The following is a 26,887-nucleotide window of genomic DNA, read 5'->3' on the forward strand; positions in this document are numbered from 1 at the left end:
CTTCAAATTAAAAGTCTACCAGCTGTCTGCCTGAGTGCAATGTTTGGTAGTTTCTGTTGATGAGTAAAGTCCGATTTATAACACGGAGGCTAAAGTTTAAAGTATAATACAAAATGGATCGAATCGCAGACCTGATTGTCAATTCAACTTCAAACAAAAAAGCTTTGCTTTACACTGCAGGTGTGGGACTGGGTGCAATAGGTCTCGGACTTGCTCTAAAATATGTTTTAAAGAAAAGGCAGAAAACACTTACTCGCGTTGGCGTTGTGTCTCATCTTTTGATCTATCCCATTAAGTCCTGCAAAGGGGTTAGTGCGGTTAGAGCTGAGTGCCTGGAAATGGGTCTGAAATACGGTGAACTTAAAGATAGGTAAGTAGAGATCCAGTAGGAGATATTGACGCTTTAGTATAATATTGGAATTATTGAACAGTCTTGCTAAGCTCACACTTAATGACTTGGTGAAATTAACCAAAATTACTGTATGTAATATGTTTACTGCGTGAAACCTGTAATTTAAAATATGCCAATTAAGAGTTTTCTAATGAACTAGGGTGTTTGGGATAGAATACGTGACAAAACGGTTGTTTAACATTTCTTGTTTTCGATAAACTTGCACGAAACTGTTTTATTTCCTTTGTGATGTATTATTATTTGGTTTTATATGAAAATTCACATATTGGATGCAAACGTAACTGCTGTCTTTAGCAATCGTTTAATTAGTTTCTTAAAACATACCACTGTAATCTTCAAAGCTGAAGAAGTGTTATTTAAACCACAAACGTATTTGAATAAAAAATCAATATCTGCACTGTACACATGAAATTTGAAACTGAACATTTGGAATCCATTCTGTCAGATTTGTTTAATAAGTATGCGCATATTACGTGTGATGTGTGCATCTCTAAAGTTATTCCAAATTCAATAATGTGTTCAACAGCTGCCACAGGAAGTGAGATCACTGATTTAATAAATTATGCAAAATTGGGTGTGGAACCAAGTCGGACAAATTTATATTTCCAGCAAGTGTTGCAGGTGATACAGTCGGAGGCTCTTCCCTAAAGACCAGGTCAATCATTCAGCATGTGTATAGGGTGCATTGCAAAGGAGGTGAGGTCTGTTTGTAGTTCATTGCATTGTACAGTAAGCGTTTGTAGTGAAGGCATGCTAACCACAGTGTCAGCTTGTTAGAGTCCAATTCCTGTCCTCTTCTCTTTTATGATGGTCCTACAGCACTGTTGGCTGCAAACCAGACAGAGATTGTATATCATTTCAGCATCTATAATTTTATTTTTAGACCTGGAATCCATAGTAAAATTTGTCCATCCATACAGGGCTGTGCCTAACCAAGGAAAAATGCATTGTATGGTCAGGCAAAATGCAGGATACATATTGGATGGAACATTAGTCCATTAGTCACAGAGAGTGTACAACACGCAAGGTGGCCTTGATGGCATGTCTTTGCACTGTGGTGAAAATCCAACGTAGCCATGTGAACTTTACAGTGGGCACCCCAGTCTGCAATTGAGTCCAGGAATCAAGTGCTATGAGGCAGCCATCATGCCACCATACAACACTGGGTTTCAATTCAAGGTATCCCATAGCCTGACCTATCTCTCTCGTTATGGCCTCCTTAGACAAGTCAATGATGGTGTTTGCCTTATTTTATATCAATCATCTTGGATAAAGTTATTTGCTGAGTGGATAATTAGGTGCATACCCATCTACATGAGATCTTGCTATGGAAGATTTCATCCTGGTTTCTTAACAGCAGAGAGAGTGTTGTATTGGATATACTGAAGGATGATCATTCACATTATTTTGATTATTTCCTGTTATTTATATCTATTACCTGCCTTGTTCTGAAAATGATTTAGCGGGAAATGTTGGAAGTGTTAGCTTTTTTCCTCCAGACTCTAACCTGCTTGCCGGTCCAATTAAGAGAGACGTAAAAATTGTATGGATGACTGATCCGGTCTGGTGTTTGTTTCTGTAGTGATTCATTCTGGTGCTTCTCAGATGTTTCTGAATGGGTTAGGGTGTCAGGAATTCAGGTTTTCAGAACCTTGTGCCAGCAAAATTAACAAATTATCAACATTGATTGTCTGCAACAAGGTGACCATGGTTTGGTGTGTGACCATCCCAAAGAGATGGGTGGAACCTGTGCTTGTGGAGACAGTGAGAACAGCTATCTGGGATTACGGAATAAATGGTACAACTTCAACAGCAATGTGTACGTTTCCAGATTACAGATTACTGTGTGTGAAGACATGGTACACATGTACAGATCCAGCCATTCAAAATGAGCAAGGTACGCTGCGTTAAAACGCAGTGGACTTTGCGCAACATACGGCTTCATAACGCAACATATTGCATGTTTTTTTTTTTTAAATAGAATAATAGTACCTTGTAGAACCGCCAGGTGGAGATAATAAATCTTAACATCTCATGTACAGCATTTGAGCTGTTGCCAGAAAACGCCCAGTTTCGAATCCCGGTCACTGCTGAACGACATCCATTTAAGTTGTATACTGTTTAGACTTTTAATAATTTTAAACTGTGTATTACAGCATGTTAAATATTAAAAAGTAATTATATTTTATAAAAGCAAGATTGCTCAGTTGGACAAAAGTACACAACCTTCCACCTTCATCATAAATAATTTAATTATGCATAAATATTTTATGCATCAAAGTCTTTAACTTGGTAATTTACAGTGGGTTCTGGTTTTAATGTGCTTGGTCTAACATTATTAAGCTTAAATTCTGTACTTCATAAAAGTTATAACGTTTTATCCTTTTCTAAGAATATGTAGTAAGGACTGTTATTGTAAAAAGATAAATGTTGCAGTGATTTAACATCACTTGATAGTTATATGAATATGGAATCGTGTAACTAAGCAGCTAAAATATCACCGGTGGACATTTCGGAAACATTTTGACATCCGTTTCTTTTTAAAAAACATTGATTGTCCTTGTATTGGTAATGGACAAAGCACTGCACCCAATGGTTCAAAGCGCGATCAGAGTATCACTTTCGGTTTGTTTCTTATCGAGTAAATACATAAAAATAGTCCACTATTATATCTTGTTGTTGGCTCTGGGTGAATTTGTGTATCTGGATAAATTAAGTGATGGTTTTGTGATTAAGGATTTCTTCACGAAATTCTTTAAGTTAAACAAAGGAGGGAAGAAGGGTTATTTTACAGTTGGCACTCTGAAATTCTGACCAATTTGATTTCCCTCATTTAGCTGAAATGGATAAAGAAATCATGCAGTAGTTATAGGTCTTGGAAGGTGCTCTGTTTTATTGACAGACACTCCGACTCAAACCTGTGTCAGACAGTGATATACAGTAGACGAGGGTAATGTCATCCCCATTAAACAATGTGCTTATCATGCAAATCCTGCTAAATGAAGCATTGCAGAAGGTGATAAACTGTACATTATTTACTGGAGCGCAGTTGAGTTCAAAGTAGGAAGTCTGTGAAGCCCCCGTTTATGGGTACCAAACATTGATGAGACGTCACGGTTCTGTACAGATTACAGAAAAGCAAACGCTGAAACTCCACCGTACATACTGTTTAACCATAGTTAAGGACCGATACACTTCTGTAACAGGGTTACTCCCTGGAAATTAGACACAAGAACAGTATTATTGGACAATGTTGTGAGACTCTGGCGGAATTTCTCTGTAAACTGAAGAGTTATAGAGGAGACACGTTGTGTATCGCATCTTTTACACTTGTAAGAACATTCCAATGTAAATGTGACACGGAAGATATTATTAATAACCTTTTAAATCTGAAGCTTTTAACTCTACTTCACACCTGCATGTCAAGATCATGGTTTCAAAATAAAAAAACATCAAACCTTTGATTGGATGAGAATGTCATGATTGTTTCGCAAGGATGTGAAACATGACAATTTGTTACAGTTACCATCAGGAGAGAAAAAAGTTTATTTTTTATTTATTTGTGGCTGTTGCAGTTGAACCCTTTACAGTGGCTGGATACTTAACACTTCCCAATTGTTTTATCAGTCTGTCCGTGGGGGGAAGTGGGGAGGGAGCTCTCATTGACAGTTTACACTTCTCCATACGCTTAAGTGAAAAATTAATAAATTTGCCTATGTAAACGTCATATTTACAATTTGTTGAAAATAAAAATGGTTGTTAAGTTAAAACTTTCTAAGTCGAAAACGAGAATTCACGTAGGGAGCTGTGTAAGCATGCGTAGGCTGCAAAAGATCAGCTAAAGAGGGAAGAAAACGCTTTCAAAGAAAACGGTTTCAGGTGTGAAGAATACAGAGCCCCAATTCAATTACAGCATAAACGTTTCCCCACACACCCTGCCTCTGCTGCGATTGGAATATACACAAGCAAAGCACTGAACGCTTTACAGTAGATGGTCAGGTGTTACGTATGGATAGTACGTAATTCTGGCTTTATGATCTCACACCAGGGATTTGATTAATTCAAAATAAGTTAAAAAAAAATTACCAGGTACTAGATCTTGTTTATATAAAAGTTATATCGCTGGGCAGAGTGAAGGAGACTGAAATGAATGACAAGCCCTACTGGCTTTTTTCCTTCCCTCTGGTGCGAGATGATAATGCACTGACTCGCACGAAACATTCCCTCTCATTTTTAATAATTTTGTGTCCAAATCAAGGCAGGTGAGAGAGAGTAGGAAGAGACACAGAAAAAAGTGTATCCTGTCTTAATTTCAAATTATATTTTACCCTCTTTTTTTTTACTTTATGAGTTTGTATTTTACTTATTTTGTCATAGTCAGATTCAACGTATGTTTGAACAAATGCTTGTAAATTAATGTTTTTACAAGATAAGGAAGAAGTGCAACAAATAATTACATTGCGACTTTTAGTATTATTGATTACTAATAGTTTATGCTAACACCTGACTTTCTTATTTAGATGTAAATAAAATATTGAACTAAGTGTGACATTCAGAAAAAACAATTGAGAATAGTCTGTGGTATTTGTATAGATGAAAACGTTCCTAAATGCTTTTAAAAAATAGAAGATGTAGAATGGTCTTTACGGTTAGTGGACTGTGTGCTATGTTGTCAGCAACCTGCTAATTTGCTCAACACCTGATGAAAACATGATTTTATTTCTGTACGGAATGCGTGTAGCATTTACAAAATTAAAGTGTTTAAAATGTTTAATTAAGAAGTTAAAATAATTTACAGCTTTCGCAAAGACTCTAAGCTGATCGCACGGAAGAAAAACCACCTGTTTTTCGTGCATAAAAAGTATTTTTAACTGATTTATATATATATAAAGTCTTTTCTTGTTGATTTAAGTGTCCTTATTTTAGTTGGATTTCATGATTAGCACGAAACATCTGTTATTCTGTTATTGTTATTGTTATGATTTCTCTATTATTATCGAATCCCTCAACTCGTTTGTGATTATTTTGGAAATATTTTGACATGTTCCTTTTGACTCCAGAGTTTGTAATGTCGGGCGCTCTGAACGAGTTAAGCTTTGATGCAGTACAAATAACTGTATTTCCCACAAGCTATACTATAGTGGCTTTAAAACTATACAACATCACACTGTTTGTGGGATGTCTTTGTTCAAGTTTTAAAACTACAATATGGAAAAACGAGTGTTAAGAAAAAACAGGACATTTAATTGTTGGTTGCCTTATGTTAAAAAGCAACAATGACAACAGAGACTACTGAAAATTCCCTCCCATCCCCCAGACCTGTCTATTCTACATAACATTACATAGCGGGGTGTTAACACTCCTAGCCTTTGTGAGAAGTACGGAGCTGCGTTGCATAAAATGGCTGCAATGGAATATACTAGTGGGTAAAAGTTAATTCCAAACTGGAAAGAAAAGACACAACATGTCTCCTCTATAAATCTTCAGTTTAAAGACCGTCCAAGGTTATTTATTATTAATAATATCTTCTGTATCGCATTAAAATTGGAATGTTTTTTACAAGTGTAAATCTACCTATTTTCTAACCGCTTAATCCAGGATAGGTAACAGTTGGTAACATTTTTTACGATTTTGACAGACTTCGGAATGCTTCAACTGATGCTTAAAAATGTAACGATGCATACTGTGGTAGGAGCACAGAACATCTTCCCGCCTGTCAAAAGATTTGCATATGTAGTTTATTCTTAGCTGTGTGAAAACAAAAAAATACAGAGGGAGTTTCAGAAATACCAAAATATTCAGTATAGTTTCCATAATATTTACTATTTTAGTTTTTGAAAGAAATGTTTATTTGTTAAAAGAAAGCTCAGGTCAGGAGTGGGGTTCAGACCGCCGACCTCCAGCATGCAAGTCACACGCCAAAGCCAGTACACTACTGCGTCGCTTGATATTAAGTTAAGCTATAACTGAAAAGGGCAGGCAAAATGTTTCCAAGTAATCATGGGTGAATGAGTCAAATTGATGCAGTTGTTTACAAAGAAAGTGGACTACGGTAATAACTTGAGCTATATGAAAATAAATAAATCCTTAAATATCATTATTAATTTCTTTAGATACGCAATTCCATATTATATTCCCCATTAATCAAATTCTAAAAAGAATGCTTTTTTTTACTGCGATAAGGAGCACAAGTATTCATAGAAAAGGTTAAAATATTATAACTTCTTATAAAGTACATAAACTTAATATAGTTATAAGGAGCACATAAAAACCTTTCCAAAATAACCACAGTAAGTAACCAAATGAAAGTCTTTAATGCTTAAAATGTTTATGAAGAAAGTGGAACACTGCTGTGTATTTTTAATTTAAACTACCAATACCAGCCATATACAGCTTACATAATGTTTATATTCCTAAATTAATAGCATTAATGATGTTCAGAGACATTTGCTCCTGTAGTTTTTGTGCTCCGCTACCAAAATTTCCCCTTTAGTTGTAAAATTCCATATTGATATTTAATATTAAGCAGATTTAAGCATGCACACTAAAGAGATTAAATGAAGCAATCATTTCAATAACAACCAATGCACCATGAGTGCCGCCTGTCATTTTGGCCAGCCAATCACATACTGGGGTCTAACATGCTAATCTGCAGATAATTTTGCACAGTATGGGGTTTTACCCTGCTTTCTGAAAGGATGCATCTGTAGGTGTACAGCATGTGATAATGATTTCTAATGTTTCTATATTATAACAGGGCAATAGTTGTTTTTTTTTCTAGAAACCAAAATATTGTAAAGCAGTGATAGCATACCCACACTATGAGTCCCTTTGAATTGCATAATGTGTATTATGTAGAACATTCTTGTTTTTACAGTCTGTTACATGTGATCCTCTGGAGCTTTCTCGGCAGCAACTTTTAAAAAATTCAGCCTTGGATTTAGCAAAATTGTACATTGTGGTTGTGAAATTTCTGAATAATTTTGTAAAGTATACTTTTTTTCAAGCTGTATACCTTCACATTGTAAGACAACTGCTTCTGTTTTGCTCTATATCAAACATTTTTAGCATTTTCAATGCTGCAAGCCAATATTGAGATTGCACATTATTTTTTTTATAATTTCAAGCAGTTATTTAATTATGGAATTATTGTAACACTAATATTAAAGAGCGCATGCATACCTTGGAATAGAGTGTGAATACTCTTAAAATGACTGAGTTGCAAAAACCTGTAAAGAAGCCACTTGGAAGAAATTTGAGAAATTTTGTCTCTGTAATTTTTTATGAAGAGCTTTTCTTTGGAAATGTTCACAATTTGGGGCAGCACAGTCCTGAAATGGTTAGCATTGCTGCTTTGCCAAGCTGGGGCCCTGGGTTCAACTCCTGGGGTGCTGTCTGTGTGGAGTTTGTTCCCCACATGAAAAGGAAAGTTTGTTTTCCCCATGTTCATGTGGGTTTTCTCCATCTGCTCCAGTTTGCTCCCACAGTCCAAAGACATACTAGTAGGTTAATTGGCTTCTGGGATGATTGGTCCCAGTATTAATGTGAGTGCATGTCTTTGTCTGTGGTTTGTGTACTGTGATGGGTGCACCCTGCCTTGAACCCATTGCTTGCCAAGATACTGTAGGTTCCTGCCCCACAACTCTGAATGAGATAAAGTGATTAGAAAATGGATGGATGTGAAGAATTTTAGAATCAACCTTTTTTTTCCTCCCAACTTCTTCAATGCAGGAATTGGTTGGTGATTACAGAAGATGGTCACCAGGTGACAGGCCGGCAGGAACCTCGGCTAGTGTTGATATCGGCTACCTGTGACAGCGGACATTTGTGTCTGAATGCCCCAGACATGGAGGAGCTGAAAATTCCCCTGAAGCAGGATAAAAAGAATACGGTATTTAACTGCAGGTTTGTGGGTGTCTACGTTTGATATGTATTTCCTTTTTTAACTACGAAAGCTTGGAAATATAGATTCTGTAACAAAGAGAGAGCTGCCACAACAAGTGAGACTGCTATAAAGAAGTGTTCGTGTCAAACGGTTGTCTAGCATCCCAATGTATTTTTTCATTAGCAATGAACTCATTTGGCTTTCAGTTTGAGCTTTGTTTTGATATATGATTTAGTCTTGAAAAAGCCACAACAAAAAGGATTTACTAATTCCAGCTTTTTGGCCAAGTAATAAGATGAGTCTTGCATTTCTAATGGTTTCCAGCAGAGATGATATAAGGAGGATACAGTATGTGTGATATTTAAGTGTTGTATAATAGGAATCTGCAACCTGTTACAACCAATTTCCTCCTGTATAGACTGTGGATAAATAACATTTCAATGTGAAATGATCTTTGGTTGGTTCTGTTACACGTATTAGATTGTGGGAACTTCATGGCTACTGGTTTGCACTTTTGAGAGGGTGGTAAATAGAACTTAACCATAAAGTGTTTAATAAACCTTTAAATGTTTTATCGCACCAATAAGTTTAAAATAAATTGTGATGTCGAAGAAGAGGAATTTAATCAAATCTACATATCTTTTGGCTTCAAATTCTTCATAGATCATCATGGCATACAGAGGCCTAAGTGCTTCTTATGTGGCAAATTTGTTTTGCAGTTTCAACATGAAACTATCAATGCTGAAATTTCTTCTTTTCACCTTCGGAATGTATCAGTTCTGAGGTGTTTCTGCAGGAAAGACGTATGGTAACACCAGGAACTTTGCTGGAATGTGGATTTCCTCCAGTACAAAAATCATGTCTTCAAGCATCTTCCAAAGTTGCATTTTTGATTGCAAAAAATAACTGCACACAATTAGGAAAGACTTTAGTCAAGCCTTGTGTCATGGAAATGGTTAAGCTGGTACTGTATGTGGCAAAGAACAGCAAAAGAAGATTTGGGAAGTTTCTTTGTCAAATGATGTTATTGATTCTCAGATTGCTTACATATCCTTGAATATACTGAATTGTATGTGGTATGTGCACACTGGTACTGTAAAGGAATAATTTTTTTAATAAACCTTTTCCAACAATCGGAAATGCTTCAGACACGCTTGAAACAGTAAACAATTTCTTTGCCATGCAAGATATTGATTGGAAAGAAAACCTGGGAACAATGGAACATCTTCTTTGGTAGAAAAGAACAAGGAAAGGATTTTTCTCCTTGGTGAAGAAAGAAGCTCAACACATCATTGTGACTCACTGCTTCCTACACCATCGTGCTCTGGCTTCTTAATCTGAGAGATGTCCTGTCAGCAGGGCAGTCAACTTTATTCCTCCCAGAGCCCTGAGCTATTGAACCTTTATTGAATTCTTTAATGTTATTGTGGTTTAAATCGAGGAGCTGTTGCTTTCAAATTGCAATTTGTAATAAATATTTGATTTTATATATATATATTACACAACTATAAATACATTAAATAACCTAGCACAATGAAACTTGATAACAATTGATTTTTGTTTTTCATTTGGGTGCAGGGCCTCTACTTCTTTCACCCAAAAGTGTTGAATTTCTGCATTATTGTTTTGCTTAATGTTCACTAAAGGAATTATCTATACATCATTGATACTTCAACAAAATGAAACATCATTGGAAGGGGGTTCTACACATTGTACTGTATGTGCTACTTGTCTACAGCTATCACATTCTACACATAATACCTTTACTACACATTGTACTGTATGTGCTACTTGTAAGTTGAGATATTTAAAACTTATTATATAACATAAACATAACATCACTTACTTTATTAACCCTTTACAATTTCTTGCATTAGGAATTATCTTTTCACATACCCCAGCTTGCTCTCCATGAGACACAGACAGGGAGAGAGCCTGGGGTCAGAGCGCAGGGTCTGCCATTGTACAGCACCCCTGGAGCAGTTGGGGTTAAGGGCCTTGCTCAAGAGCCCAACGGAGTAGGATTCCTCTGCCAGCTGTGGGATTTGAACCAGCAACCTTCCAGCCACAGGCGCAGAGCCTTAGCCACAGCGCCACCGCTCCGCCCCCATAAGGCCCTCCTTTAAATACTATCTTTGTGACAGGTCATATTTATTTTACTCCAAAAGGTGAAAATGTGTCCTAGGTTCATTAGCTTGTAATGAACAGTAATTCATTAGAATATTGCATTGTGAGGAGCACTAAGCACATCATCAAATCTGTGTTGAACATCTGGGTCCTTCACACACCCAATGTTGAATTACAGCTGGGATCTCAATAAAAAGCAATAAAAATAAAATGTAGCTCAAGTAAACAATGAAAAATTCCTTTTACACTATAAATTGTCCCTGTTTGACAGTATTAAGTTATTTTTTAGAAATAATTATTTTTAGTTTGGCTCTAAGCAGTGTGTTTAACATCCAAATGTGTAGTGTCTCAGCTGTGTAATTCTCTCATGACTCATGTTGTCCTGGGAATGAAGCCAGATTTAAATCATGAACAATCTCACGTTCGTGAACCAAATTTTTCAAATCAGGAGAATGTAAATGTGTGTCAGCTGCATCATGCATCAGATTTTATTTTCAGTTTATGGTTACCTGTAGCAGATGTCCAGTTTTTTTTACTACCAGCTGTCCTAACTTGACCCTAAGTATGACCTCCATCTTAATCTTTCCCACCATGTTTTTCATGTATTGCTAATGCTTTTGCTTCTAATGTAAATCTACATGCTTGTGTACATACAATCCATTTATTTTTCTGCTTAACTGCGAGTGAGTTTTGCATCTCCATAGCTGTAGACTATCATGCTGCTGTAGCTGCACCTCTGAACGATTCAGTTGAAAAGATTTGAGTACATAATAATTAATCAATGATTAATAAAGGGTTTATAAATGTGGTTAATGCTACTTCTTTGATTCAGATTTCCTAACACTGTATTCATTCTTTTTTTATATTTTTCTCAATGCAGAAAAGAATAAAATCCCATAGGTGCAAAACATCAGAAGCTCCACCCATAGTTGGAAGGTCTTTTTTTAAAAAGTTTCTGGTGATGTCTACAGGAGCTGTTTTTCTCGCGTTAGGCAGTTGTGTGTCATTTTACTCAGTGTTGTTAAAATACACCAGAAAAGAGAAGCGAGCTTTGTTGATTACGTCAGGTTTAAAACACATAGTTCTTTAGCGTCTTTTAGATATGAAAACTTTGCTCATAAGATCCCCCACACTTAGGAAAAGAATTAAGTGGCGTAAGAAATCTGAACAGTCATGTGAATGTGTTGAGGCTGAAGTATTTGTAAGTTCTTGGATATGTTTCTAAAGTGTGTACATGCATAGATCATGCCTTTTCATATTTCTGTGCATCCACTGCACTCACAGACGCTGACTAGCTATAACACTGAACTGCTTAGTATTACTTTACAGTGGGGGAACATGTCTTGGACAGAGACACGTGAAAGAACTCTTTGAACATTTTTCAGATTTGGTGAGGTGCTGTTATTGTATCTTTCAGAGTGTGGGGCTCTGATATTCAAGGCAGAGATTGTGGAGAGGTGGTGTCTGCCTGGATTTCCCGCTACCTGGCCAGCGGGAAGACATTTCGCCTGGTGCAGTTTGAGCCTGGGATGAAGCCGAGGAGACCCTGTGAAACAGAGAACCTCTTCAGACCCCATGATAAGGTAATATAAAAGATCCCTGAAGTCAGGGAGCTTGTTCTACCTCACTGAAGGCAAACCAGGACAAGAATTAGAGTCCAGGCTACAGATTTGAAGAAATCATCAGGCCTTTATTTCAGCTGAAGTTAAGGCACCATACAGCAGCATGAGAGGAAGAAAAAGTTTTTCTGTATTTTTTCCTTCTCTGTCAGTTTCCCTGATCAGAACTCTCTTTATAGACAGATAACAGAAATTACAGTTCTCATTCCCACGCAGCCCATTCTTCCAGCAGCTGGATGAATTTCCTTTCTCGCCTTTCTGTTATCACAAACTGAATTTGTAGCTACCTGTGGTCGACGAATTATGTAAGAGTTACAAGGACATATTGCTAACAAAAGTGGTATTTTAAACACAAACACCTTTTTACACATTGGTGCTTCAAGTTACCGCTGGGTTACACAGAAAGTACAGGCATTAGTGTTATAATTGCAATAAATTGAGATTATCATGGTTTTATATAAAAGATAAACTGTATAAAAACAATCCTTCACTTGCAAACTAAACAAAGGTATTGTGGACTCAGGTTGTGTATCCAGACTTCAGCCCTATCATGTTGCTGTCAGAGAGCTCTGTAGAGGACCTGAACACCAGGCTTGAGCGGAAGGTTGGAATTGCAAACTTCAGGCCTAGTATTGTCGTCTCTGGATGTGAACCCTACGCAGAGGTAATTATTTTCTAAGTTCAGTATTTTCTTAAATGTCTTTATGGTCCATAATGGTTGATATGTCTACCACTGTATCATAGCATGGTCTTTAAACTGCATTCACAATTAAGATAGTTGAAGGTTGTCCTAGCTGAAATAAACAATTGTTTTTTGGGGGGGTTTAAAAAAAGAGTAACCCATTAGGGTAGGAGTACTTTGTTTAAAAAATATCTTGGGCAGTAGCAAATTATTTGCAGGCTTGTACTTCACAGAGAAAAAGGTCATGCTAAAAATGCTGAAATAAAAAGAAAGTACACAATTTCTCTGTTAGGTGTGTTAAGAACATGAAGAATGCTCCACAGCCTGAAACATTCAGTGTGGAATTAACATCTCTTTGTTGCTTTGCAGCCCACACACTGATACAGCTTTGCACTCTGTCCCCCTGTACATTATGCAAACAACTGCTTACAAACTTCTTCAGACTGTTTTGTTTGATAGCAGTTTCAAAATGTATCAAAGTTTCTATTTTAAAAATTACAGTACAGCTAAAATTGAGGAGTGTATTATTTAACCAGCTTCTTTTACAATTGGAGCTTTAAAGGAGTTGATGGAACTTACTTTCTTCTTTGTCTGAAAGAAAGAACAAAACTATTCATCTGAAAGAAAGAACAAATTATATGATGAATATAGCAATGCTGGAATAGTAAGTGAAGTATGGTGGGCCCTGAAAATAATACACTTTTGGAAGTGAAGTTCATCCTTATTCTTGACTGCTATTTTTGCCGTTATCACTAGGGGGCAAAGTTATATCAAACTTGAATGTTGAACATTCACCGTTGGCAGTTTGCTTTTGCAGTAAGAAAACTCCTCTTTTCAAAAAGTAAACTTTTTTCTTTTTTTTCATTCTTTCACATTTCCTCAGCTGAAAGGGGGAAACCTGATTTCTACCAACCAGTGCGTTTACAGCTATTGATTGGGATACTAAAGAATTTTGGTTCTGAAAGTGATTACTTTTGATGTACTTGCTTATGAATGTATCAAAGCAAAATATTTTTCATTGTTAATTAAAATTAGGTCTCCACATAGCTAGACATAGTTTGGACACCACAGAAACCATATAACTCTTTTATTAAAAATTAAAAATCGTATTTTATAACAATAAAAGGCTATCCTATCTTTTATCCTACTATTTCTTCATTGCTGGGTGGAATGTGGCCCATGGACTCATTGTAAATAAATGAGTTTTAGTTCTGCTTGCCTTTGTATTTATACTGTGTTCCCACTATGACTGTTCCTGTGAAGATGTAAATGAAATACTAGGGGAATTGAGATCCTTTTTATAATGTTACTTTCTCCTGAATGTGCAGAAATTGCAGAGAGCAGCCACTTGGGGCTATTTATCCTGTTTTATCCTGTTTGTCCTTGTCTGTGTGATTTTAAAGGACTCTTGGAAAGAAATACAGATTGGCAGTGTGAGTCTTTATCGAGTGATGGCCTGTGGGAGGTAATTTTTTTTTTACCTGTAATTAATATAGCGACTATAGTAGATATATTTATAGTACATGCATATTAATTACTGAACTAGTATTTATCTTTTCCATTTAAATAATGGAAAAGAAAGCTGCAAATCGGTTTATAAAAAAGAAATAAAACTGGGAGCAAAGTTTGTTAAAACTACCAAATTATATAAGTAAAAAAATACCAGATGCCAGAAGTTGTAACAATGAGTTACAAAAGCAAAGCTTGTTGTATCAGATTTGCTCAAAACGTTCTAAAATTGATGTTGTTATAGCAGTAAAGGGCAGATTCCTTCATGATTTATTGATGTGTTTTTAAATGGGTCACTAGAATAGCTGGAACATTGCATTTTTATATTCTGTTACTGAAAGGTTTACAAAACTTATGATTCAGTGGCTTGGCTAACCAATTTATATTTTTCATGAAGCAGAATTTGAAGATATTCAGAAAAGCGGAACGTTACTTAGAAACTAGTTTTTAACACTTTTTTAAAAATCAAATCACATTAGTTCATTTCCTAGTTATATTAAAAGACTTTGAGCTGAAAAACAGTCTAGTTATACATGTGCCTAGTGGTGTGAAATATGACCATTACTGATTTTCTCAGGTGCATGTTCGTAACTGTAGATCCTGAAACAGGCGTCTTTGATCGAAAGGAACCTCTGGAAACCCTCAAAAGGTATTTACAATTAATATTTATTGAGAACATCTTTTGATTAATAATAATAATAAACTTTATTTTATATAGCGCCTTTAAAGGTGGCTTCTCAAAGCGCTTTACAGGATGACAATAACAATAAATAAGAAGACTACAACATTAAATAAGAAGATTTCACAAGATATGACACAATTATAATTACAACAATACAACAATAACAATAGAGGAGACCGTGGAAGGTGGTATTAAGAAGAGCAGAGGGGTGAAGAATGGAACCAGTTAAGTAAAGGCTTTTCTGAAGAAGAAGGTTTTGAGTCTGGATTTGAAGAAGTTTAGAGAAGGTGACTCTCTAATATCCTTGGGCAAAGAGTTCCAGAGCTTGTGGGCATAGCAGGAGAAGGCCCTGTCGCCCATAAAATGTAGACGGGCTTGGGGGACAGTAAGGAGGGCAGAATTTGAAGAGCGGAGGTTGCGAGGTGGGGAGTAGGGCGATAAAAGTTCAGACAGGTACTGAGGTGCCAAGCCATGTAAAGCCTTATAGGTGAGCATGAGGATTTTAAAGTCTACGCCGAATTTGACCGGAAGCCAGTGCAAGGACTCCAGGATAGGAGTAATGTGAACACTTGCACTAGACCTGGTCAGGATTCTGGCTGCTGAATTTTGGACATACTGCAGCTTGTTCAGAGTAGATTTAGATACCCCAGGGAGTAGAGCATTGCAGTAGTCAATTCGAGAGAATACAAATATGTTGATCAGCTTTTCAGCCAAAGTTAATGATAGCAAAGGGCGTAGTCTTGCGATATTTCTAAGGTAAAAAAAAGATGTTTTGACAGTATGCTGTACATGTGGGTCGAATGTTAAGCCAGAATCGAATATAACGATTTTCATTCCTGATTATTGGAAGTTCTTAATCGAGTAATTCTTTTGTTGTGTACCTTTGTACAGTTGGAATATTGATTTTGTTTTGTTTAATTTCAATTATCATTTAATACATCACAGTACTTAACAGAATGGTGTTTTATTTCTTCTAAATGTTGAGAAACATTTAAGTACTATATTTGTTAGGTTATGAATAATCATGTCTTTAAGTACTGTATGCTTCACAAATAGGTCAAATTCAGAATGGTTTATTAGAGAATCAAGATATAGACTCTCTTCAAATAGACTTAAAATGCCTGAACACTGGAAAACAGCAGTAAGTGTGGCCCATCTAGGCATCAACTTGAGGGATATGTTGTTCTTTAGATTTCCTCATATTTCTTAAAGCTCTTACAGTGAATCACTAGAGCTTTCTTCCCTAGTAAAAATGGACCCCCACTTTAAATTGTCTAGCAACAGTGTTCAGATCTAGCAAAAAGGTAGGGGCAAAGCTAAAATAAGCATGGTGCCATGTAAAGTTAACAGCAAACGTAAATAAGAACCGTCAGAAATATATGTTAACTGATAAAATTAGAATTGTCTGTCTATAATAATTTTCCTTCATTAATTTATTGACATTTCCTTGATATATCTTATAATTAACATAAAACAAGTAGAATTAATTGCTGCATCTTTAATATATATATATATTTTAAATGTGATAATCAAAATTTAGTGAATTTGTTCATTGAGTTATCTGTTAGAGTTATTTCACAGATGAGTTGCTGTCCCATTATTCCAACAGAAACTTGGAAGCAGTATTGATGAGTAACCAGCAGTATCAATTGAAAAAAGCTAGGAGAGAATATGATTTTGATATATGATTATTGTACAGATGCAGCCATTCAAAATGCGCGGTAAAAACCCGCGGTACGGTAACCTACCCACAAGCCACCGCGGGGCACCGGAGCATACCGCAGGGCAAGTGATTGGCTGGCCAAAATGACCGACAGGGGCACTCGTGGTGCATTGGTTGGTAGTGCAAAGATTGAATCATTTAATGTCTTTACTGTGCACATTTTAATCCGCTTAGTTTTGAATATTTATATGGATTTTACCACTAAAGGGAAATTTTAGTAGCTGAGCATAAAAAGAAGAGGAGCATAACGCATCTGAAGGTCATAAACGATATTAATTTAAAACATTACTGTATGTATGTAAACTGTACTGTGTATGGCTGGTCTTGGTAGTTTAAAGAAAAAATACACACCAGTCTTCCATTTCTCCCTAAACATTTTAAGCATGAAAGTTTTATGAAACGGTACCCAAATATGCGATTGCTGTATAGAATGAATTTTAATTAAAAAAAAATATTTAACACGAACATTAAGCTGTTTACATCTTCCGCCTGAGAACAGTCACCCGTTGCTACCCAACGCAGAATGGTGATTGGCTGACACCATCTGACACCCCTCTGATTGGAGAAAAAAGACGTGCTGGCGTGCTATACCAGGAAGAGGATTCTTTCCATTCAAAACGTGTATTTTAAAAGTTTAAGAAGTAAAAACCTTACAGCGTACACAGATTTCTAAACTGATCAGGATCGTTATCTTTGTCTTATGCATAATAATGTTCACCGCTCTGTCCAGCAAATTAATAATAAACTTTATTTTATATAGCGTTTTAAACGAATAAGTAATTAGATTGCTCATAAACCTAATCACTTGCTTTTTCTTTTTATTTAGGCTCAGATTACAACTATAGATCGAATTATTAATAACCATAATAACAACCAACCAACAAAAACAACCATATAAACATAATGGTGGTGCTGGACCTTCCAGTTTTATTTATTTATTTTTTAATCGCGTAACATAAACATATTACCGTATGCAAACTGTACTGTATACAATATGTACATGTATATTTAATGTCTTAACTGTGCCCGTTTAAGTATTGAATATTCATATCTAATTTTACCACTGAAGGGAAATCTTAACATAAACATACAGTATATGGCTGGTCTCGGTACTTTAAAGAAAAAAATACACACCGGTATTCCATTTCTCCCTAAACATTGTAAGCTTCGAAGTCTTTAACTAACGTGATACCGGAGTCAACAAGCATACTTTTAGAATTTGATTAAAAGGGAATATAATATGGAATCGCGTATCTCAAGAAATTAATAACGATATAATTATATTCATGTTGCAAAAGAACTGCAACGGACATAAAAACTCCCTTGCATGGTTTCATTACGACCAGAATCGGTCTTGAGATATTTTTAACTTGATTTACAGTATTTGAGAGGTATGTCTTAACACCGATACTACAGTGCTTAAGTACTGCTCACGTATATGTTTCTAGGTTTATATTATGCATTTCATACGGTCAAATTACTTTTGAGCAATAAGAAGCGAGAAACGGTATGCGTTTTACTTTCGTTTTGTGCTGGGACCCGTGGATTGATTAGAGATATCAAGTACATACAAGTCATTTTTTAAATGTTGTAGTTCGTCTTGAAAAAATGTTACGAGTACATCATCTATCAACAATTACACAGGTTCTGTTTCCATATTGCGGATTTTGGTTACGTAATATTATTTTCTAGATTTCACGTTGTGAATATGATGGGATGTCTGATGGGATGTTTCTAAAAATCCATCCTCTGTAAAACGTCTTCTCCAGTTGTCCTGCATATGTATTCGCTAATGAAGCTGTGTGTTCTGAGCCTAGATCTCTACATTTCTGTATGAACCAGCTTAGAGGGCTAAAGACAGCTTGTGTTTAAATTGAGTGTAAGGCAATTTATGCTTCTAAAGTCATGGTCAGCATTTACCTTTGTACTGTGTTGTAAACTTGTTCTGTGCCAAGTCACATTATTTTATAGCGTTTTTAAAGCGTTATCAAATACGGTGTTACTGTAGTTTACTGAGTCCCATGTCACATGGTCTGTGATTGAAACCTGTAAAACCGGTTTAATTCGTCACAGCCAGCACTCTTCAGGTGTGAGAGTCTTCTGCTCAGAATGAAACGCTAAAATGTTTGTGTATATTCTAATGGTAGTGGGGGCGGGGTGTGTGGGAATAAGTTTGGTTGAAACATTTTCTCTGAAAGCATTTTCTTCTTGTAACCGATCTTGTTACAGCATGTTACAGTTTACTATTATTAACCATATTAATTTTAAGTGCTTAATGTAAAATCTTGTAAAAATATATTTTCATTGTTCAAATATACATTAAGTCTGACTATCATATAATAAGTTAAATACAAAACTAAAGAAAAAATAGGGTTAAATATAATTCAAAATATTTTGCTAACAATGTTAACTGTTTATGAATAATAAAATGTATTAACTAAGGAGTAGGATGGCACAGTTGTTAGTATGTTTTTTGTTTTTTTTTAACCCAATCTCCGGGAAACCATTAGTACGATGGTGAATCGGAGATTCTCAACCCTTGCTGCGTACGACTGGAAAAGAATTCGTGATCGGATCAACGAAATGCTTCGTAGGAGGAGGCAGTCTTTTCCTCTTGTCTAACAGTCTGTCCACAAACAAAACATTCCTGTTAGACAAGAGGAATTGAAAAAAAAACAATGTTGTCAATGAAAACCGGTGTGTGTGTCTCTCCCTGCTGGATGTCCCTCTCACAAACTGCTGAATGAATAAAATAATTTTATTGAAAACGAGTTTGCGATTGTCTGGTCTTTAAATTCTGTAGATACGCGATTCCATATTATATTCCCTTTTAATCAAATTCTAAAAGTATGCTTGTTGACTCCGGTATCGCGTTAGTTAAAGACTTCGATGCTTAAAATGTTTAGGGAGAAATGGAATACTGGTGTGTATGTTTTCTTTAAAGTACCGAGACCAGCCATATACTGTATGTTTAAGTTCCAAAATTAATATCGTTTATGGGCTTCACACGCGTTGCAGTATGCTCAGGCACTAAGTAAAAGGAGATGCTTCGTATTGCTTGACTAATTTTAAAAACTAAGTTATAAATATAAAAATTGCAGGCGCTGCTCTGGTGCGTCGGCTCCTACACAGTGCCTGTCTGCCGTAAGCGTTACAATATACATACAGTACCCAACACTGCTTGTACCCATCTGTCATGTAAATAAAACACCTTGAATTGAATTGAATTGAGGGGAGAAGGGGGGGATACTAAAGCCAATACTGGCTCAATGGGCTTTGACGTGCTAATGCGTTAACGGTCCGGGTGTGGCAGGCTTCCAATGTCAACTCGACTCGATTAGAAGACAATGAACGTATTTTAGCCCTAAATGAATTAATAGCAAACATGGTTTACATAAAATACATTTTTCCAAGAAAGTTTATAATAATACGATCTATAGTTGAAATCTGAGCCTACTTTAAAAATAAAGGAAAAGCATTTTCAAAGAGCAATCACGCTGTGTTTATGAAGAAAAAGTGATTAGGTTTATGAGCAATCTAATTACCTATTCGCTTAAAATGCTATATAAAATAAAGTTTATTTAGAGATGAATGATCAGTGTCGCAGTTTAAATAATGTGAGTCAGGAAACTAACACAGCGCCACCGGATTTAATAACGCAATAAAAACGCTATAAAATAATGTGACACAGTACAGCACAGTACAACAATACTGACCATGACTTTAGAAGCATAAATTACCTTACACTCAATTTAAACACAAGCTGTCTTTCTGTATGAACCTCTAAGCTGGTTCATACAGAAAATGTAGAAATGCATTAGCCTGATCATGATTAAAAAACACATAATTAAACACGCGTTTGCGATTTAAATCAGAACACGATTTAAATCAATATAAATGTTTATATTGTTACGCATACTGTCCCGCCTCCATTTCTCTATAACAATTTACTGTTGCACACACACACACAATAGAAGCAGGAACCACTGTCAGAAGGGAAGATATATTCAAAATATCGCAAATATCGATCATGTTGCGATATTTTGAAATATAAAAGTCAATTGATTGTCCATAATATCGCTTACCTATTTTTTCGAAGAAATGTTTGTTAAAATAAAAGTCCAGCACCAGCTGGATTCGAACACACAACCTACCAGTTGGAAGTCACGCACCTAGACCAGTAGGCTACAAGACAGCTCGCATGTTCAGGTAGGCGAAACAGCCTTACACAGTCCTGCCGCAGTACACGGATATAATCATACCATTATTAAATTCTTTAGATACGCGATTCCATATTATATTCCCTTTTAATCAAATTCTAAAAGTATGCTTGTTGACTCCGGTATCACGTTAGTTAAAGACTTCGAAGCTTACAATGTTTAGGGAGAAATGGAATACCGGTGTGTATTTTTCCTTGTGATATTTTAAGCTCTAGTTGAATGATAGGTGTCGCATTTTAAATCATTTTCGTAGCTAGAAATTATGAAACGCCCTGTTAAAAGCAAGGAAGTTTTTATGCCCCGTTGAAGTAAAACAAAATGCCTGACAAAGTATGGCTTGGACAGATTCCAAGTGCTTGTACAAATGTGCTAAAGAAATTATACTTTGAGTATACAGCTTGTCCAAAGTCATCCATTATTAATACTATTAGTAATATCTTCAGTAAAGGCTTTGATGCATAAATATTTCTGATAAAGGTAGGTTGTGTACTTCTGTCCAACTGAGCAATCTTGCTTTCATAATATATACCAACATTTTAATGACTGATGATTAACATGCTGTAATACACAGTTCAAAATTAAAGGCTCAAATGCTGTACATGAGAGGTTAAGCTCCCCCTGGCGGTTTTACAAGGCGACGCCGGATAGTTAGTCACGTGACACACGTGAAATGCGTGATACCGCGTGATACTGTGACACGCCCACCGGGGTATGCCGCGAAATACCTCACCCATTTTGAATGGCTGCATCTGTAGCATTGCTATATATTGACATTTCTGGCATTAAGAACATTAATTTAGTTGAGAACAAATTGTAAAATATGGAAATAGCATTTGATATCAAAATGTTTGACGAAGTCTTTATGCATCAGTCATAATAAGTACATTTTCTAGGTATCTGGGCTAATAAAGCTATTCTTTATTAATATTCACTAAAGATGTCTTTACATTTGTAACAAAATAAGCCTTAAAAGAAAAACACGAAATTATACCCTTTACTGTTGATTTTTGGTAAGGTGTCTCAGTATTGGTTTTCGTCATCTATATATTTTGTTAAATACAATGTAAGTTTATGCTTATGTTTCACTACTGTATTGTTTTATTATAACAACTTGATTTAGTACAGCTTCGTTCGGGTAAGAAGAAATAAAGCTTGTCATTTAAGCAACTTTAATCACATCAGTCAAAATCTTCTAAAACCTGATCACAGTAGTTAATTTATCATATTTACAAATTAAATTTTAAAATAAGTTAAAATTTGAAAGACTTCTGTAAAGCAGTGTATACAGTGCCTTGCAAAAGCATTTGCTACCGACTTTAGTAGCGTAACTACTGTATTGAACTGTAAATGATGAGGGGTGTTATTGATTTGCATTGAATAATGAATTTAAGAGTGTTACTTGAATAATTAACTGTGTGTATTATTTTTTATTACTTAGGTACTGTTCTGTGCTGTCTTAAGGTGAAGTTTGTGTGTTTGAGGGAACATTTTTGAGTTCTGGAACCAGTCGTTTTAACACAGAACATAATGGGAATTACATTTCTGTTATTCAATCTTCTGAGCAGTTTTTGATGAATGAATTAAGCTTTGATGAAGAATGAGGGATTACCGTTCACATGTTTAAAAGCAAAAAAAAGTAAATAAATAATATAAAAGAAAAATAGAAGTCATAATTGCATAGGTATTCAAACCATGAAAACCAAGGACCTTTCAGATCAACTTAGGAATAAAGTTGTGTAAACACACATATCAGGAGAAGGCTAAAAAACATTAAATAGACCATTGATATCTCTTTGAGAACATCGATGATCATTGAGAAAGTAAAGGCACCCAGACACATCCGAGGTCAGGCTTTGAGTAGCGGAGCAAGGAGATAACTGGTTGGAGATGACGCTGTCAGGCCAATTACAACTTTGAAATGGTTAGTTCAGTGACTGAGACTGGATAAAATGCCCATGGGTCTACAATATCCCAGATACTCTACAAAAGGGGCTTGTTTGGAACTGAAAAAAACACCTCAAATTCTATATAGGGTTTGCAAAGAAGCACAAACAGTAAGTAATACTGCTCACATGTGATTTATATCATTACCCTCAGTCTTTACCCTCGCTATCACTACCTATCAAGCATGGAGGTGGCAGCATCATGTTATAGTTCTGCTTGTCAGGATTGATGGGAACATAGATGGTACAGTGTTTTGGCCAATTCTAGAGAGCAACCTGCTTCAGAACTAAAACTGGGACAAAGAATAAAGTGATAATGCAAAAGGTTTTGTAGTCAGAGAAGACAAAATTGGAACATTTTTGCAAAGCATTACAACTGACTCAAACCCAATATAGTGCATCAACAACATCCCTACTATCAAGCACAGTGGTGGCAGCAATATGTTATAGTTCTGCTTGTCAGATTGATGGGAACATTGATGGTACAGTGTTTTGGCCAATTCTAGACCTGCTTCAGAACTAAAACTGGGACAAACAATAAGGTCCTTGTTATCAGGGACTGGGAAGCTTATCAGGATTGATGGGAACAATCAGTAGATGAAGCAGAGTACTGGGAAGTCTTAGAAGAAAACCTGCGTCAGATCCAAAATTGTGGAAAAATTAAACAGGACAATGACCAGAGGCACAAGCCTAAAGCTACACTGGAGTGGCTTAAGAATAAGAAATTGTGCTTGAGTGACCCAATCAAAGCCCTTACTTGCATCTGAGAGACAATCAGCAAAAAGACTTGAAAACTGCTGTCCGTATGTGATTCCCAAGCAACTTCAGAGAGATTCAGCAAATCTGCTAAGAAGAAGGGGCAAAAAGCATACCAAGTCAAAGTGAAAAGTTAGTCTTACCCAAAGAGATCTGCAACTGTTATTACTGCCAAAGTTCCTTCTACCAATTGAATTCACAGGTTTAGATACTTGTGCATTCAGTATACAGTATTTTAGTTGTCTTACAGTAAAAGTCAAGAACCTATTTTGCCATTAGAAGTCTTCAGTTTGTACATTAGTTATTTACTATTCATAAAAGATAAAGTTTAAAAAATATGTACTGTTGGCATCATTCTATAATTTCACATGTAAAACCATAAGAAAGGTCTGAAAACTTTTGCAAGGCATATCATCACTGTACATGTCATAAGAAATAAAAATAAAAAAATAGAAAAAGTTGGTAAATGTTGATATTGTTATATAAAGGCTCTTCTATTTGCAGATAGGCTGTATTACGTATTATTTTACAATTTGTTCAAGACAGTGCCATAGATTTCTGAATGTCATCTGCATTTTATTAACCGTATTGTTTTTTTTTTGTCATTTTGATTAATGTGTATCTTTACGTAGCTATCGTCAGTGTGATCCATCCGAGAAGAGCATTTATAAAACATCCCCACTGTTTGGACAGTGTTACAGCGTTGACAAAACTGGAATCCTTCAAGTTGGAGACCCTGTGTACAAGATAACTTACTGAATGAGTGATGCTGGTCATTAGCTTCATTTAATTGCTTTTTCAGAAGCAACAAATCAGTTTGTGAATGTCTGCTGCTGCTTTCCCTCTTGATTTTCTTCACTGTTTACTTGCTTCTGATCTCTATATTTATATTACCAAGTTTTCACATAAAGATGTGATGTCAACAAAGGAGAAAAGACCAGTGATTTAGAGGATACCCTACATTTTTGCTGCTTTAAAATTTGGTCTAGGTTTAGAACCCGTTGAATGAGCTGAACTATCTGTTTCAGTAGTAACAAGGTTTGCCACCAAGCTCATAATCCCACAGATACTTTGAAATAGGATCAGTTTTTACAGCTGCCTCTAAACAGAACAGAATTAATGCTTTAGTGTTAAACTTTTCCTCATTTGATACTGTTTATTATATCAAAGCAGTATTACAATACAGTTCTTTTTATTTACTTTTTACTAAATAAAACATTTATAATTCACAGTATATGTATCCTTGTCAAACAACACAAATTCACACATTTTGGTCAGTCTAATGGATCCTGATAACTATTAGTAAAGGGGGAATAATCCAAATGTTCAGTAAACTTGTAATTTGAAACTTTTTAAATCCTTGGTTTAAAAGGCAGGGGTTTAAAAATATTTTCCAGTATGTATTTTCTGCTATCACTGATTATATTAAATTGCACCAAGCAACAATATGAATTCAGCAATGTTTTTTTTTTCAGTGTCATTTAATAGACACTATTACCAAGTGCCTGTATCCATTTCACTGTTTCATTACATAGCATACATTGATTTTCATTATGTTGAGCCAGTTGTGGAACATTTTCCCTGGTGTTCAAACTATTCATTTTTACCCACTAATTGTATATGATAAACATAGACAGTTCTATTTCTCATCAGTTAGTTCTGTTTGCTGTGTATGCACATTCATACTTTACTGATTTGGCAACATATTAAAGAAAGGTATTCAGAATGCCTATACTTGTTATTTTCTGGGAATGTTTATTGATTCAGGTCTAGAATAAGGTTGAAATGCTCAGTGTAAAAATGCTTCTGTGCACTTAAAGAATTATCCTAGTAAAATATATGCCTGTAGCACTTCTTACAAAGATGTTATGTTATGTGAGATGATTTCCTTTATAAAGGTTCTCTGTTTAAATCATATTATATTTAAATCCCACATACCCATATGTCACTTTTTCTAACAGATAACATTAAATATTGTATTGTACCGATGTTTAATATATTTTGCTGATATTAATATTGTAACAAAATCTAGAAAACTAGTTGGTCACTCTCAGTCTATAAAGTTATTTTCTTGTTAATGTCATTTTAAAAAATGTAATTACCAGTTCTATTTCAGGCCATTTATACAAATACCTAAGCTATATTTGTCATGTCTTAAATATATAGACCCTTTAATAAGATAAAATAATTATTATAAATAATAAAATATATGGCAAAATGAAGTCTGCTGTGTCAATATTTCAAGATTATGAAGATGAATATACTGTATACTGATTTGCTACTTTGTTGTGAAATATACATAACGTATGTCAAAATAGTCTGAAGACTGAGAAACCTGCAAATTATAAGCAAGAGGTTAATAAACAGATTTTCTTACCAAGAAAAAAAAATAAATTGGAAATTCTAAGAAATGTAAGTACATACTGTATCACAGGACTGATTGAATATAATAAAATGTTTCCTCCTGTTGCACACAGTACATGTAATGGAATGAGGTGTGGAATTCTGATATTTCTTTGAATTTCTAAATGCATGTCGGTTTCCCAGACTGTGTTCATTCATTATTAAGTGAGGCATGGGTGTGCATTTCTTTGACAATGGTTTAAAATGGTACTTGCTTCAAACTTTCATGATAGAGCAACAAAGAGGAAATGGTGTCATGCAATATTGTCTAAAAAGTGTTCAAAATCTCAGTCGATGCATCATATTTCTAGACACCTGCCTCTGTGCTCACTCTTCTGAGTGTTCTAGTGTTTGGTTGGCCCACCTGCTAATTGGTGAAGTTTATTTCTCTAGTGGCATGTTATTGTACGAGTTAATTGTGGTTCCCAGCCTGGCCCCGGGACAGTGTAGCAGCTGTGACGCTCCCTTAGGCAAAAGGCTCTGGATTATATCAACAACGAAGGTTTTCAGTACACAGAGCCATCATAACTGATCACTGTGTAGCAGCATCTCTGAGCCTCATTGGGGTCTAAAAGAAAATGGTTACTGCTGTGCGCTTCTAACACAGGGTACTGCCGAGATTCACTCCGTGGGATACACGCCAGAAAATGGAGAAGAAGCAGTAATCGTTTGTTATGATGACCTTTGCATTTCCATTAGTTTTGATGGCTTCTTCTTATTGTGCATTATGACTAAAGTACTTGAGTAAATGTAGTCTGACCCTGTGTACATCAACCCAGAGAGTAATTAGTATAGAAGTGTCATAAGAGCAGTGCAAAACAGCTTTAATCTGATCTGGGGCTATTTCTGTTATAAACAAAAAATAGTTGTTCGTATACTTTTGCCTTTTGGAATTCCATTATGTTTAAAAAGCTTCATGGAGCCAT

The 26,887-nt window shown here is 35.6% G+C and overlaps 1 protein-coding gene across 1 annotated transcript; it reads left to right on the forward strand.

Moving 5' to 3' along the window:
- On the forward strand, positions 1-25,776 carry marc1 (mitochondrial amidoxime reducing component 1). The gene is made up of 7 exons (XM_088625507.1): positions 1-370; positions 8,144-8,317; positions 11,842-12,007; positions 12,567-12,707; positions 14,129-14,190; positions 14,812-14,883; positions 24,191-25,776. Exons 1-7 carry the CDS (start codon positions 114-116, stop codon positions 24,315-24,317), a joined length of 999 nt encoding a protein of 332 aa, XP_088481633.1. The 5' UTR covers positions 1-113; the 3' UTR covers positions 24,318-25,776.
- Positions 25,777-26,887: the final 1,111 nt, after the last annotated feature.

Source organism: Lepisosteus platostomus, chromosome 3, assembly GCF_059453375.1.
Source record: "Lepisosteus platostomus isolate fLepPlt1 chromosome 3, fLepPlt1.hap1, whole genome shotgun sequence".
Taxonomy (NCBI): Eukaryota; Metazoa; Chordata; class Actinopteri; order Semionotiformes; family Lepisosteidae; genus Lepisosteus; species Lepisosteus platostomus.

Excerpts from the sequence above, each read along its gene's own strand:
- marc1 (XM_088625507.1), top strand. The coding sequence starts at position 114 with ATGGATCGAATCGCAGACCTGATTGTCAATTCAACTTCAAACAAAAAA. Across the intron at positions 371-8,143 it reads TACGGTGAACTTAAAGATAG|GAATTGGTTGGTGATTACAG; the intron begins GTAAGTAGAGAT and ends TCTTCAATGCAG. Across the intron at positions 12,708-14,128 it reads GATGTGAACCCTACGCAGAG|GACTCTTGGAAAGAAATACA; the intron begins GTAATTATTTTC and ends GTGATTTTAAAG.